Source organism: Panthera onca, chromosome C1, assembly GCF_046562875.1.
Source record: "Panthera onca isolate mPanOnc1 chromosome C1, mPanOnc1 haplotype 2, whole genome shotgun sequence".
Lineage (NCBI taxonomy): Eukaryota > Metazoa > Chordata > Mammalia > Carnivora > Felidae > Panthera > Panthera onca.
The window spans coordinates 217,615,294-217,630,766 of NC_138346.1; the positions used below are offsets into that span (position 1 = coordinate 217,615,294).

Here is a 15,473-nt window from a genome sequence, read left to right on the forward strand (position 1 = left end):
AGCCAACAAATAGAATATGCGTTTTTCTCAAGTGTGGAAACTTCACTGAGATAGGCCATATGCTGGGGCATAAAAATAAGTCTCCATGGATTTAAAATGATTGAAATTTATAGAGTATACATACGTCAACTGACTAGTATGGTATTACATTAGAAATGAGCAACGAGATATCTAGAAAATCCTCAAATAGCAGAAAAGTAACACACTACCAACTAACCCATGAGTCAAAGAAGAAATCATGGGGAAATTAGAAAATATTTTGAAGTGAGGAATGGAAGAACATACCAAAATTTATGAGGTGCAACTATTTGAGTCCTTTGAAGGAATTTATAGCTTTATATGACTGTTAAAGGAGAAGAAAGGTATGAAATCAATGATCTCTTTCCTCCATCAGAATCTACATAAGAAGTTAAACCCGAAGAAAATAGAAGAAGGAAATGGTAGATTTCTGCTTATTTAGCAGAAATCAATACATTAAAAAGGCAAATAGTAGAGAAAATCAGCAAAGTTAGAAGTTGGTTCTTTGAAAAGCTTAATAAAATTGACAAACTCCTATAAGACTGGTCATGAGCAAAGAGGGAGAAAACACAGATTACCAATATTAGGAAGGAAGGGAGTATTACAGTATATCTTACAGACGTTAAAATGATAGTCAAGGGAGTGGCACCTGGGTGGCTCAGCCGGTTAAGCTTTCAACTTCGGCTCAGGTCATGATTTCACATTCGTGAGTTGGAGCCCCGTGTTGGGCTCTGTGCTGACAGCTCAGAGTCTGGAGCCTGCTTCGGATTCTGTGTTTCCCTCTCTCTGCCCTTCCCCTGCTCACTCTGTCTCTGTCTCTCAAAAATGAATAAATGTTAAAAAATTAAAAAAGATAATCAAGAGATATTATGAATCACTTGTGTGCCAAGAAATTTGATAACTTAGTTGAGATGGAGAAATTTCTTGAAAAGCACAATTTACCAAAAGTTACACTAGAGGAAATAGAAGATCTATTAAAAAAAAAATTATTTTTGAGACAGAGTATGAGCGAGGGAGGGGCAGAGAGAATGAGGGAGACACAGAATCCGAAGCAGGCTCGAGGCTCTGAGCTGTCAGCACAGAGCCTGACATGGGGTTCAAACCCACGAACTGTGAGATCATGACCTGAGCTGAAGTTGGACACTCAACTTACTGAGCCACCCAGGTGCCCTGAGGAAATAGAAAATCTAAATAGTCCTGTATTCATTAAAGAAACAATTCATAAGCAAACATCTTCCTCCAAAGAAAACTCCAGACTTAAATGACTTCACTGTTGGATTTTATAGAATATTAAAAGAAGCAATAATATGAATTCCAGAACAAACTCTATCAGAAAATAGAAGAGAGAGGATGCTTTCCAGTGTTGGTTTTTTTTTTTTTTTTTGAGCCCCCATAACTGATAACTAAATCAGGAGAGGATATCACAAGTACAGACTAATGTCCCTCATGAATATTAACACAAAAAACCTTAAAATATTGGGACATAGGATTTAGTTAGTACCTTACAATCAGATGGGGTTTAACACAGGAACCGAAAGTTTTACAGTTTTTATAGTTGACTCTTGAACAGTATGCGGGTTGGGGTGCTGACCCCCTCAAAATCAAAAGTCTGCATATAACTTTTGACTCCTCCAAAACCTAATTACTAATAGCCTGCTGTTGACCAGAAGCCTTCCTAATAATGTAAACAGTTGATTAATACGTATTTTGTATGCTATATGTGTTATGTACTGTGTTCTTACAATAAAGTCAGCTAGAGGAGAGAAAATGCTATTAAGAAAATCACAAGGAAGAGAAAACACATCTACACTCCTATGATGTGTTTATAAAACAAAAGCACGTGTAGGTGGACCTGTACGGTTCAAATCTGTGTTGTTCAAGGGTCGGCTGTACATACAAGAAATCAGTGAAAAGACAGCACTTGAAAGAAGACTGGGGTGCCTGGGTGGCTAAGCATCCAGCTTGATCTCAGCTCAGGTCTTGATCTTGGGGCTGTGAGTTCAAGTCCTGTGTTGAGCTCTATGCTGGACGTGAAGCCTCCTTAAACATAAAATAAATAAATAAATAAATAAAAGAAGACCAAGTAGGAAACAAACGTAGAAAGCATAGTCTTACAAAGTTTATACGATTTGAGTTATTTTGGGAATTGACAGCTTTAGATGACAGCAAACTTCCTATGAAAGGTGTTGGCTAAAAATATTAACGTGTTTTTGAACTCAGGATACTTTCTTAATAATTTTAGTATGTCTTTCTTGCTGTCCCACTTACCTTTTCCGTTGAGTTTAACTTTACCATGAACGTTGATTGATCTTCTTTGCTTCGGCTGTTCCAATTCAGTTTGATGTTTCTTGGGCACAATTGTATGTTTGCAGCTGTGTGGGGGACACAGATGACCATCCCACATTCTGTCTTCACACACCAGCAGAGACTGTTTAGAAACCTACCTGATTAGAAATGGGTACGGAGTCACATAGAGGTGGAAGGATGGTTAGGGTCTGGGTTCTGGGAAGAGGTCTAGGTCAGCAGGAAAGGTTTGGGAATTAGCAGGTTGTGGCTGGTGCTTACATCTCTGAGAATGGGAGGAAGAGGAGGGAGAGAGAGGAGGAGGGGGGGAGAGAAAGGGGAGGGGGGAGGAGGATGGGGAGGAAGAAGAGGAGGGGGAAGGATTGGGGAGAGGGAGGGGGAGGGAGGAGGAGGGGAAGGGGCAGGAGGGGAGGGGGCAGGAGGGGAGGGGGAGGAGTGTCAGGGAGGAGTGAGAACAGGGAATAGGGGAGGAGGGAGGAGGGGAAAGGAGGAGGGAGGGGGTGGGGGGGAGGAGCGAGAGGAGGAGGGGAAGGGAGAAGACGAATGGGGAAGAGAAGGAGGGTTAAGAGGCTGCTGGTGGCACCCTGGGCAGCATCAGCAGTGAGGGGAAGCTTAGGATCAGGCCCCTGGGGACAAGTGCACTGATATGGGGCAAGGTCTCGTTCTAGGCCCTAAGGATGGGGCAGGGAAGAGTATCCGGGAGGATACTCTTGACCCTTATCCTCCCAGAGCTCACACTTGGTTGGGGGCAGCAGAGAACTGGATGAACCCCGGGGAAAGGGAAAGCAAGATCAGAGGACCGGCAGGGGTCTAGATGGTGGAGGTCAGGGAAGGCACGGGAATGAGGTTCCTGAGAAGAGGTAGCTGGGGGGAATAGGAGGAGGGAAGGGGATGTGGCTAGAGAGACAGGGGCCATGCTGAGAGAGGTGTGTGGAGGCCTGGGGAGTGGGGAGGTCCCCACAACTCCGTGACTGAAACCAGGCCTGGCTGCCTCCTCCCTACCTGTTTGCTGTCTTTCTGCTTCCTCGCTCCCAGCTTCCAGGGACAGAAAACACTGCCATCATCCTTTGCTAGGGACTAGGGACTAGGGACATGGGACTCACGAGCGCTAGACCCAGGAGAAGCCTGGGCACCGTGAGGCAGCTGGCCACCCCATCCTTACCTGTTCTGTGGTTCTGTCCCTCACATCCGCATCCAGCCCATCCTCGCTGAGCTCCTGGTGCTGGCTGGAGGGAGATGAAATTGACAAAATAATTGTGAGCTATTTAATTAAGGTGCCCAGTGGGGGGTTTGATACACTGTACATTGTGAGGACCCCCACTGAGTTAAATGACACATCCGGCCCCTCCCTCTTCCCTCACGGTTGCTGCAGTTACACAGGGGGACCTTGTTTTATTTATTTATTTATTTATTTATTTATTATTAAATGTTTGTTTATTTTTGAGAGAGAGAGATAGAGAGCTTGAGCAGGGGAGGGGCAGAGAGAGAGGGAGACACAGAATCCAAAGCAGGCCCCAGGCTCCCAGCTATCAGCACAGAGCCCTACATGGGTCTCGAACCCATGAACCACAAGTTCATGACCTGAGCTAAAGTCAATGCTTAACTAACCGAGCCCCCCGGGCGCCCCAGGGAATATTCTTATACACATATTTTTATGGGTTTGTCTAAGGGTATCCAGAGGACAAATTCTAGCTGAGTTGCTAGAGCAAAGGGTGCATCTGATCAGATTTTCAGTATTGCCAGATGCCCTCCATGGAGATGGTAACATTTTATATGCCCATGAAAATGGTACATGAATGCCTATTTCCCCCATCCTGTGGCAGAAGTTGTCAAAGTTTTTGATTGTTGCTAACCTGAGAGGTTAGAGGTGGTATATCATTATTTAAAAAAAAAAAATTTTTTTTAACATTTATTTATTATTGAGAGAGTATGAGTGGGGAGGGGCAGAGAGAGAGGGAGACACAGAATCCGAAGCAGGTTCCACGCTCCAAGCTGTCAGCACAGAGCCCAACCTGGGGCTCGAACACACAGACTGAGAGATCATGACCTGAGCTGAAGTCAGACACTTAACTGACTCAGCCACCCAGGTGCCCCATGGGGGGCCTAGTTTTAAAACCCATGTCATGAAAGGTGCCTGGGGGGCTCAGTCGGTTGAGCATCTACCTCTTGATTTTGGTTCAGGTCATGTGGGATCGAGCCCCATGTTGGGCTCTGTGCTGACAGTGTGGAGCCTGCTTAGGATTCTCTCTCTCTGTCCCTCCCCCATTCCTGCTTTTGCACCCTTGTGCGCTCTCTCTCTCTCTCTCTCAAGTAAACTTAAAAAAAAAAAAAAAAAAACCTATGTGGGGTGAGGGCAACATTGAGAAGACAGTTTATTACTGTTCCTAAGAGGCGGGGTATGCCAGGCCACATAGGGCCATGCGGGGTGGCACCAGGGTGTCATGGGGTCTGTCAGGAGGCAGAGCAGCCGGGAAGACCATAGCCAAGAGTCTTCACCTTGGCTTTCATGGGAGGGAAGGCACAAGGAAGGGTGAGCACTTGACCAGGTTCAGGATTGGTGGGTGTGAATCATTTCCGTGGCCTCCTGGAGGCTAGGAGCCAGATAGGGGACCAGATGGGAGTCTGGACTCTGGATTGGCCAGTTTGCATATCAGAGACGTTCTGGAAGGCAAGTCATTTACTCTGTGTAGGAGTTAGCCGGTCCTGGGGGGGGGGGGGGGCCGGTCAGTCTCCTGTGGTGAGGCCCCAGGTGCCAGAGCACCAAGAACACAGTGTCAGAAAAACTAGTTAACACAGTTGAGTATGGTTGGTGCAGGCTCTCCAGGGTCGCTGAGAACCCCGGCTGTCCTCTGCCCCAGAGCCTTTGGTTTGCTGCTCCTTCTGCCTGGTGTCTCCCCTCCCCTTAGTTCTCAGCTCAAACATCGTCTTTCCTGACCTCCCCTGGCCATCCTGTTAAAATGCACACCCACCGTCTCCCCCACTCTCACTGTTCTTTACATGAGCCCTGTTCCCTGTTGTCTCACTAGTGCCTGGAACAGTGCCTGGCACAGAGTAGATGCGTAGAGTAGGTGCTTAATGAATGTTTGATGAATGAATGAGTGAATGAATGAATGAAAACCATTTCTTGGTTCCAGGGCAGACGATAGGAGCACAAAGGAGAGCCTCACTGTAGGTTGTGTGGCTCTGGGAAGATGGCTTGTGTTTACAGTCCCTGGGTGTTTTCGTCTGTGTTGGCAGCCATGACTTCTCAGTCCTCAAAGATCTGCTTTTCCTTTGCTAATACCACCCCAGAATAATTCTGACAAGTTGAGGATTTAGAGTTTGTGATTATATCAAGAAGGACTCATTTGTTTGCAAATAATAAGGACAACCCCATTCAAAACAGCTTAAGTTAGAGAGAGCTCACACAACAGGCAAATCCATAGTTAGGACAAACTTCAGGTGTGGCTTGATCTAGGGTCTCAAGTGCCATAACCTGGGCTTGTTCTCTCTCGGGCCCGTGTGGTGTCAGGTGCCTGTGTCTCTTCAGCCGTGGCCTCTTGTGTCTCATTGGCACTGGGTGAGTCTTTTGCCCATGTTGTCTGTACCTTGGGACTTTAGTGCTTGGATTGGCCAGGGGAGGGCCCAGCCCTTTGACGCATAACCCCCCACCCCCACCCCAAGAGCACTAGCCACGGGAGAGGCAGTTCCCCCAGAGGATATTGACCCCTAAAACCGGTGGATTCTGAGTGTCCCAGTTCTCCCAGGCTGGCCGGTCAGCACGTGGGGCATGGCTCGTGACGTCGGGAAGCCTTCAGGGCCGGCACCTTCTGTCTCGCAGGGAGTGCTGGAGGTGCTCTCGGAGGTGGGCTGCTGTCTGCGCGTGTCCCTCTTTGATGTCACCTACCGACACTTTTTCGGGAGGACGTGGAAGACCGCCATGAGGCCCGTGGAGCAGCTCTCCAGGCAGCCGTCCAGGATCGTCTTCGACGAGGTGGGCCTTGTCGGCGGGCGGGGCTGCTCTGGGGCCAAGCACACGCCCTGTGCATCTCAGACCCGAGGCACGCGGCCGCAAAGCTGGTCTTAGCCCTGGGGCACTCCATTTCCAGACCCAACCGATGCGGGAGCCACGTGTCCTGGGCAGACGAGAGCGTGTGGCTCTGGTCCAAGCAGTGGGGCGGGGGACACTCGCGGGTCTTGTCACCTTCAAGGAACCCTGGAGTTCGTGGAGCAACGTTAGGAGATTATCGGTCTCACTGACTCCCCCGTTTTCTCTCACCCTCCTTGTCCCCCTTCTTCTTTTAGTTTGGTTTCCTTCTTTGTCTTCAAGACGGGTGTTTGAGACTTAGCAGGAGGGAAGGTGACTTACCCAGGTGGCAGGGGGCAGAGCCTGGACTGGGACCCACGCCTTCTGTGTCCACACTGGGTGCTTGCGTTGGCACTGCTGCTAACGTCACTGGCCCCTGCCCCGCGGGCCGGTGGCTTCTGGCTTTGTCCGGCTGCCCCCAATACAAGCATGTATTCAGGCCTTGGGCTGGGTGCCGGGGGTGAGGGTGGACGGCACGGTCACGGAGCTCACCGCGCAGAAGGGGGGTGACGCGCAGAAGCAGGTAACAGAGTCATTGTAAGTTGCGGTGAGCTTCCAAAGGAGGCCGGTACGCTGCTGTCCCGGGGGGACGGGGAGACCTCTGCGGGGAGGGGAAGAAGGAGGGGCTCCCCTGAGTGAACGTCGAAGCCGACGCTGCAGGCAGAGCAGGGTCACACACGCACCAGCTTCCCGACGCGGCCCGTCTGCTTGATTGGGCTCCTGTGGAGACGTCACAGGTGTGGAGAGGGCCGGTGCCCTGTTGACTTGATCCTTCTCGGGTGTCGAGCGGGGCTCAGGGGAGCCTGGTGCTGTAGCCGTAGTGCAGTGAATGGTGAAGCTGGCAGTGTCCACAGCCGTCCTGGGAGGCGTCACCGCATGTGACCACAGCCCGAGTGCCCCTTTGCTGCTGGGGACCGTCCCGGCTCAGTCCTGAAGCTGCGGGGGGCCGGCTGAGCACGCCGCTCCCTGCATTTGGCTGCCACCCAGGGTTCGGGCTGTGGTCGGGGCGCGGATCCATCCGCTGGAGCCCTGCCTTCCCAGGGTAGGAGGGCGCTCATGCCCCCAGAGGTCAGGAAGGTTAAATGAGGCCTTGGGAAAGCATGTGTCCTGGGGACGAAAGATGTGTCTGATATTCAGGTTGTCACACAGCCTATGCAAATGCTACTGAAGAGTCTGGCTGGCTGCATCGTATGTGAGCCACGTGTGGGTCTGTGGACAACTCCTTATAGGGCTGTGTCAGCATGGGCGATGAATGGCCTTCTCGCCCCTGACACGGCTGGAAGAGGTTCGCCAGGAGCAGCGTGGCCCTGGGGTCGTGGATCACCTGGCCAGGCTCAGCCTCCGCTGCCTTCGGGGGTGGCCTTCGAGGGCCAGGCTGCTCGGATTTCTCTTTGTCGTGTGTCCGGTCAGGCCCACGGAAGCCTGGTTTGTGACATGACCACAGCGAATGTTGGAGGTGTGGACGTGAATGAGGAGTGGTGGACGTGGGAGTTCACCGTGGGCTGGGCCGTGGGCGGGCCTTGGCTCACAGCACGTTATGTGATTCCGTCCCCCCAGCCCTCCTCCAGAGGACGGTGTTATATGTCCCTCCTTACAGTCATCAGCAGGTCAGGAGGCCGGGAGTGCCCGCTCCCAGGCCCCTCATGTCACTGGGTGGAGGTGAGCCCTGAAATCAGCGCCTGAGTGCTTTGCGGTCGTGGGTTGGGAACGAGTCCCTCTCCCATGTCCTCCCCTTGGCACCCCTGTCCCTGACCAGTGCCGAGTGGTGGGACTTCCCTGTAGCGGCGGGGTCATGTCCCCCAGGCCACGTTCTGCCCAGAGTGGCTCGGCCATGGTGGCCTACGGAACTGGCCACACCGTAGAAAACAGCCTCCGGAACTGCCCTGCTCCTGCTGGACCTGTCCAGGCTCAGCACTGCTTCCCCCCAGAGGCCTCTGCTGCCACACCGGCCGTGGGATGCGTCAGATGTCACCCGGTCCTGGGCCCTCCACGTCTGCTCAGCCTCCCTCGCTGTTTGTCTCCTGCTGAGTCGGCCACGCGGCGGGGGACGGTGCGTTAGTGAGGACACAGTGTTTAAAGTTTCTGGAAAATTCTGTACCCTCCAGTCTTGCAGTTGCTGAAGTGGAGCGTGCAGCAGGGCCAGTGGGTGAGCAGAGGGTTTTTGGGGGGCGGTGATGCCAGAAGAGTTGCTCAGGAAGCCGCTGCTGTCCAGCTGCTATGCCCAAGGCGAGCAGCAGAGGCCAGTGGTGCCCCAGGAACCGGCCGGCCTGCTGCGCCCTTGAGCACAGTCCTCCCGGCCCAGCACTTCCTCTCTGATTCTGATGATCAGAATACGGGAAAGTCAGCTCCTTTCGAGTTAGTTAAGGAAAGAATACCCCGTGCGGAGTGTGTGTGCGTGCGTGTGCGTGTATACGTGTTTCCATGCATGCGAGCCATGGAAATGGGGAGCACTCCCGTGGTGGCACCCACAGACAGGAGGGTCTGCCCTTGCTGCCCATGCACCTCTGGAAACAAGTACAACTTGCCCTTTTTAGAGGGGATTCGGAAATTTGGCGAAGATCTTTTTCTGGTTTTATTAATTGCTTGTGTTTTCTGGTTTTACCGGTCGGCAGTGGCGTGGGGAGATCTGATTGGAGGTGGGCAGGCCGCCGGTAGCGGGCCCCCATCCTTGGAATCACCATGGCCGTCCAGTCTAAATGTGGATTAATGAGCAAAGCCCGTGTGCTCAGGGTTTTTACTCAGTTGTCAGTGTCATATGGGCCCTGACTTTATTGCTTGGCAAATAACGTCTTGGAGAAAGACCTTGAAGAAAGAAGTCTTGCCTTGAACCTGAGCTGGTATTTCCGTGAGTGATGAATTCCTCAGGCTCAACCTCCCCCCTCAGGCTTGCCTGCCTCCCCCGCTGAGGCTCAGCCTCCTGAACTCAGGCTCGGCCACCTGGGCGCTGCCTGGTGGAGCCTCTTAGCTCAGAGACCAGAGTTCTGTGCTGTCCTTTGAGACCCTCCTGGTGCAGAGGAATCGCCTTTCACTTCCGCCGAGATGGTTAATAATTTGTTCCACCTCTCAAAAAGTATCTTCTGAAAAATAACCTGGGAAGCCAAAGTACCGTGCGGTTTCTGCATTTTCCTCCTGAGACGTATGTCGTTCTCCTTTAAACTCTCCCCCTAACAAAGCACACGCAGGCTTTCAGTGACAGCGTCCTGTTTCCTTCTCGTATATTTTTTAAGTTATTTATTTCGAGAGAGAGCTGGAGAGCTGCAGGGAGAGTGAGAGAGAGAGAATCCCAAGCAGGTGCCACACTGTCAGCACGGAGCCTGATGCGGGACTCGATCCCGTGAACCGTGAGATCGTGACCTGAGCCGAGATCAAGGGTCGGACGCTTAACTGATCGAGCCACCCAGGTGTCTCTCCTCCTCCTTGTGTTTTATGGGAGACAGGACCGCCACCATGCAGACCGGGCTGGCTGCCTCCAGGGCTCCCCTCAGCCCCTGGTGTTGCTACAGGGGTAGGTACACCAGTGGCCTGAGCTCGAGGTACAGCTAGTGGGGTGGCCTCTGCTACCATGCCAGTGCCACGAGAATCCACTCTCAAATGGTCCTGATTCGTCAGGCGGTGACAGCCATGTGATTTCCTCTTTAAAAGTGGACACTCTAGGGGTGCCTGAAGTGTTCAACTTCAACTTAGGTCATGATCTCCCGGTCTGTGGGTTCTGGCCCGGTGTCAGGCTCTGTGCTGACAGCCCGGAGCCTGCTTCGGATTCTGTGTCTCCCTCTCTCTCTGCCCCTCCCCTGCTCGTGCTCTGTCTCTCTCTGTCTTTCAAAAAATGAATAAATGTTAAAAAAAATTAAAAAGTGGACACTCTGGCCCTGGGCGTGGGGGTGGTATAAGGGGGGTGCAGGCTCTCACTTAGTCCTGGGGGGCTTTAGGCCAGGCACCTAGACTCTTGGCTCCGAATTCCCTCGTGTGTGCCTGAGAGAGAACGGTGTGCATCTCGTAAGGCTGCGGGGGTACCAAATACGTTCTCGAGCACTCAGCCGGTGAGCAGCGGGCACTCCTCCATACACACTTGGCTCCAGGCCCTGTCCAGGAGCCGCACAGACCACGATGGAGAAGACCGTGTGTCCCCACGCCGGCCGGGGTTGACGCTTACGTTGTCCCTCTGGAGCAGGGCCTCTCAGCCTTGGCGGGCTGACCCCTGGGGCTGGCCCTGTTGTGTGTTGTGTGCTGTGGGTGATGGCGGGCTCTGCCCTGGGTGCACAGAAGCCTCTGACTTTGGAGCTGGAGACTTTGCGTTTCCCAGAGGAGAGTTTTGTGTCACAGAGTCCCCGGGTTCGGGGCACTCGGGCTCATGGTGGGAAGTGCACAGGAAACCATCTGAGCCTCAAGTGGGAGGCCGCAGGAAGTGTTGGTAAGCCATCTGCCTTCCTGAAGATTCTCTGTTAAAGGCTTGTTGGAAAAGAATTGCTCGAAGACACTGTTGCCATCTCTGCTCCTCTCTTCCCTGGCCTTGCCGCCCAGCCTTCCGCTTGCGACTGAAGCGAGCAGGTCGAGTGGCAGTGCAGTTGGGGACGCGTGGCCGCGGCCTCTCCATCACGGCGCGTCATCAGATGCCCCATTTCAGTTCTGTCATGTGGGTGAGAGATGAGGACCTGGCCCCTGGGCAAAATGGTGTCCATGTTTTGGAAGATGAAGGTGTTAAGACAGGAGCGTTTCCATGATTTATTAACCTGTTTACCCCATCAGGGAGGAATCCTGTCAAGTGTAGATGAGTGGGGATGTGACTGGAGTGAACGAGAGCCCCCCTCTTCAGTCCCGAGAGTTCTTCTCTTGCAGGTAATTTGATGGGCTTGACGCAAACTTTTAATCACGTGGTTTTAGTTGATGCACAGGATTTTCCTCTCGCAGCCTGCCTCGTGGTGTTAATTAGACATCCTTACACTGAAGGGCTTATTTGCAGTTTTGGCTCAGCTGAGTGCTGGCGGAGTCCAATCGCGTGCTGCAAGGTGGGAATGGCACCTCGGTACCGGGTGGGCCGGGCTGGCCCTGCTTTGCCCTCCTGGGGAAGGTCCCCGCAAGGCGACCAGAGTATTAAAGCTCGTTAGAAAACAAAAATCAGGGGCCGTGGGGGTTCAGTTGGTTAAGCGTCCGACTCTGGATTTCTGCTCGGGTCACCAGCTCGTGGATTGTGAGTCTGAGCTCTGTGTTGGCTCTGTGCTGATGGTGTGGAGGCTGCTTGGGATTCTCTCTCCCTCTCTCTGCCCCTCCCCTGCTTGAGTGTTCTCTCTCTCTCTCTCAAAATAAATAACTAAGCTAAAAAAAAAACACCAACAAACCCCAAAAACCAAAAATCAGCTGTGTAAATTTGACAATCTCATTGGCTGTATTCACGACTCATGAATGGGGCGGCATCCCATCCGGCAAATAGAAAGGAGCTCCGGGGAGCTGGACAGAGTGCGGGGCTTTCATAGAACAGGGTGGGAAAAAGTCATTTCTGCAGAGAGAACATTGTTCTCGGGTGAGGTCCCCTTCCTGTGGGGGGAAGGCAGGGGTCAACCAGGCGGTCTGTGTCACCAGCACCGACCAGGGAGTCCCAGATTGCCGGGTTAAAGGTTACATGCCCGAGAGGTGGAGACCACACTAGGTCAGGCGTGGCCTTGTTTGCTGACCGGGGCTCGGCACAGGCGACCCTGGGGCCTGTTGTGTTCTTTCTGAGAAGCTCCACGGCTGCCTTGTGCTCTTACCCCTGGGAGCCTTTTTACTTCCACAGGCTTCTGGTGGGTTCTGCACTGGGTATGTGTTTTATACCTGCCGAGGCTAGCCTTACCTTTGAGCTCTGAACTTGGGGGTGGGGTCGTGTCTTCAGGTTCCTTAGAGATTCTTCAGCACGGTGCTCTCCCCACACTGAAGGCTCCGTAAATGACATTTGGAAAAGAGCACGCGCCCTTCACGGTCAGTAGTGACAGGGTAACACCCTTCAGGCCTCGGGTCACGGTCGGCATGCTGTGCTCCCGGCAGCCGATGCTCCTGGTTGAAGGTGGGGTCTTTGGGGACAGACAGCAACGGGGCTCTGCTGTCGTCGTTTCCGGTCTCAAATCATCGTCTTCGGGGGCAGATGGCAGGGAAGGGCCGCGGCCCTAAATTCGAACTTGGACCTGCTGAACAGCTGGTGCTACTGCTCCAGGCAGAGCAGTGTCAGGGTGACCTCCGAGTGGGGGACCTTCGTGGCTTTGCATCGGAGCATCTGTTTCGCTGCCGAAAGGAGAAGCGGGCGGTGTTGCTAACACGGACGTACCCAGGTATTGATAGGACAGGTGAGATGGTGACAAACCGACGCTGCGGCCGGCCGTTCAAAAACAGTTCTTGAGTCTCGGAAACAGAAACATAATTCTCTCTTGGTCCCACCACCTGTCAGCTGTGAGTGGCCATTATTTCATCATTTTGCCATAAAAGATAATAGAATAACGATTTATATCTCATGGCTGATGTTTTAATGTGTCTCTCTGTTATTCTGGGCTGACAGTCTGTGATTACAGGAAACATTTTCTCGGTGACACCCTGGTAATGACTCATTAATGGGGGATTAGTCCACGGTTAAATCACATTGAAGCTGCCCAGCGTGGCCTTGCCTTACCGCTCCCTGGCTGGGGTGGGGGGGTCTATGTGTGCAAGGGGGTGACCTCTCACCCGTCACTCTCCCCCAGTGCGGACGCAGTTCCGGGGACGCTCCCAGTGCAGAGCCACAGCTCAGCACCTCTGTCTAGGTTTGACCTGCGAAGCCCGGCCGCGATCCTGTCCGCATCCTCGGTGCCTACGCCGTTTATTAGCTTTAAACAGAGGTGACTGCGCTGGGCTCACCAAATAAAAGAACCACAGAGCCCACAGAGCGGAGGCGCGTTCTCTTCTGTGTCAACGGAGAACGCCACCGGGCAGCCAGGCGGAGAGGCAGGTGGCTCTGACTCCCCTCTGTTGTCTTTCCCTTAAGGCCACCACCAGGATGACCCCCAGGATGGGCGGGGCGGGGCGGGACAGGGCCCAGCTGGGGCTCCGATTGCATAGGATGGAGCGGAAAGGTGACAGGTGGGAAACCTTTTAGGAGCCACCTGAATACCGTCTACTTGGCTTAGGTCCAAAAACAGTCTTGTAAGAAAAGGCTGTCGAGGTGATTTTTGTCGTAAAAAGATGTTAGTTGGGCTCTGAACTGGGGATGATTACATAGCATCTCAAGAAATCTAAGGATCCTGCTTAGTTGAAACAGTTGGTTTGGTGGAACTTCGTAACGGCTGCACAGAAAACGGACTAGGGTCGACGTTGGCAAGCTGGGTTGAAGTTTCAGGCGGTGAGTGTTCTGTGGGACGGGTCGGCAGGCGTGTGTGTTTGCAGTGACTGGTTCCCACGAGGAGACGGGGGCGTGAAGTCGCTCCTGCCTTCCTTTAGGTGCAGGGCCTGCGGCACGTTCCGTGGATGGGAGTGGATGGGAGTGGATGGGAGCTCCTGGAACAGAACAGCTTCGTTCACTCCCGTCCGAGTGAAAAGCCGTGATGCCAGCTTCCGACTCCGACGGAGCTATTCTGCTCCAGGGCCCTAGAAGGAGGTGTGTCCCAGGAGGAGACACGTTTGCGGCATTTTAGGACCTGCAGGACAGTCCATCACCTACGTTCTGGTTTCTGTTTTGCAGTCCTTGTATTTTCACACGTCCTTAAACCACCCTAACATCGTGGCTGTGGTCGAAGTGGTCACCGAGGGCAGGAGGCCGGATGGCTCCCTCCAGGCTTTGTCATGTGGGTTCGGAATTCTTCGGATCTTCGGCAACAAGCTGGAGTCTCCTACCTCAGCCTCCCAGGACAAGCGGTATCTGCCTCGTTTTCTTTATCCTGGGGATTTTCCAGCCTCACTCTGGGGAGAGTTAACCGCTCATCATCCCCCACACAGAAAGCTTTCCCTTTGTCCACTTGTGTTGTGGTCTGTTCCCAACGGTGTGTACTGTGGGAGGTTTTTGCTTTGGAGTAGCTGGGTTTGCCATTTCTGAGTAAGCCGGGGAGTTGTCCTTTAGATGGGGGTGGGGCCGGCTCTGGCCCTGGGCGTGGGGGTGGTATAAGGCGGGTGCAGACTCTCACTTAGTCCTGGGGGGCTTTAGGCCAGGCACCTGGACTCTTGGCTCCGAATTCCCTCGTGTGTGCCTGAGAGAGAACGGTGTGCATCTCGTAAGGCTGCGGGGGTACCAAATACGTTCTCGAGCACGCAGCCGGTGAGCAGCGGGCACTCCTCCATACACACTTGGCTCCAGGCCCTGTCCAGGAGCCGCACAGACCATGATGGAGAAGACCGTGTGTCCCCACGCCGGCCGGGGTTGACGCTTAATGTCGTCCCTCTGGAGCAGGGCCTCTCAGCCTTGGCGGACTGACGCCTGGGGCTGGATAAGTCTTTGCTGGGGGGCATCCTATGTGCTGCAGGATCTCTGAGAACATCCCTGGCCTTACCCACTAGATGCCAGAAACCTCCCAGCCTCCTCCCCCCACTTGTGACCATTGGAAATATCTGTGGACGCTACCAAATATCAGGCAGTCTCACCCCTGGTTGAGAACCAGTGGTCTGGATACACAACCATGGCACTTCCTCAGAAGTTGTCTTTGCTGGGACATTTCAGAACGTTATAAATTTCCCTGGTGTAGTTTTCTAGCACCTGGGTGCGTGGGGGCGGGCTGTCCGTGTGCTGGAAGTGTGTGGCCAGGGGCACGGGGGGCGTGGGGGGCGCCAGGGGCGTGGGTGGCACGGGGGGGCTGCTGCTTCGCTTGGCCATCTCTCTTCTTTGCGGAAGGTGTGATTGTCTGGTGTGTAGAAAGCTCTAGTAGGTGTGGGGCGGTTGGTGAGTTGCGTGCTTTCCTTCCGAGACGTGTGGCTGACGTCTGGTGACTGGAAGCAAGACGCGGAGAGTTGACGTGCACCCCCTGGACGTGTCTTGCAGGTTGAAGCTGTACCACGGCACCCCCCGAGCCCTCCTGCACCCGCTTCTCCACGACCCCGTAGAACGTAAGCGACGAGGCGTGGCCCGGCCTGGCCCGCGGTGTTGCCGCGGAAGGTCCTGCCG

At 53.5% G+C, this 15,473-nt stretch overlaps 1 protein-coding gene across 7 annotated transcripts in view; it reads left to right on the forward strand.

Annotated features, from left to right (window-relative positions):
* Positions 1 to 15,473, forward strand: part of NPHP4 (nephrocystin 4) — a 110,073-nt gene that overhangs the window by 10,600 nt on the left and 84,000 nt on the right. For all 7 annotated transcript variants that reach the window (XM_078452515.2, XM_060626200.3, XM_060626201.3 and 4 more), the window contains 3 exons: positions 6,143 to 6,295; positions 14,064 to 14,236; positions 15,351 to 15,415. In XM_078452515.2, the coding sequence (XP_078308641.1) occupies positions 6,143 to 6,295; positions 14,064 to 14,236; positions 15,351 to 15,415 (391 nt within the window). The remainder of the gene's footprint in view (positions 1 to 6,142; positions 6,296 to 14,063; positions 14,237 to 15,350; positions 15,416 to 15,473) is intronic.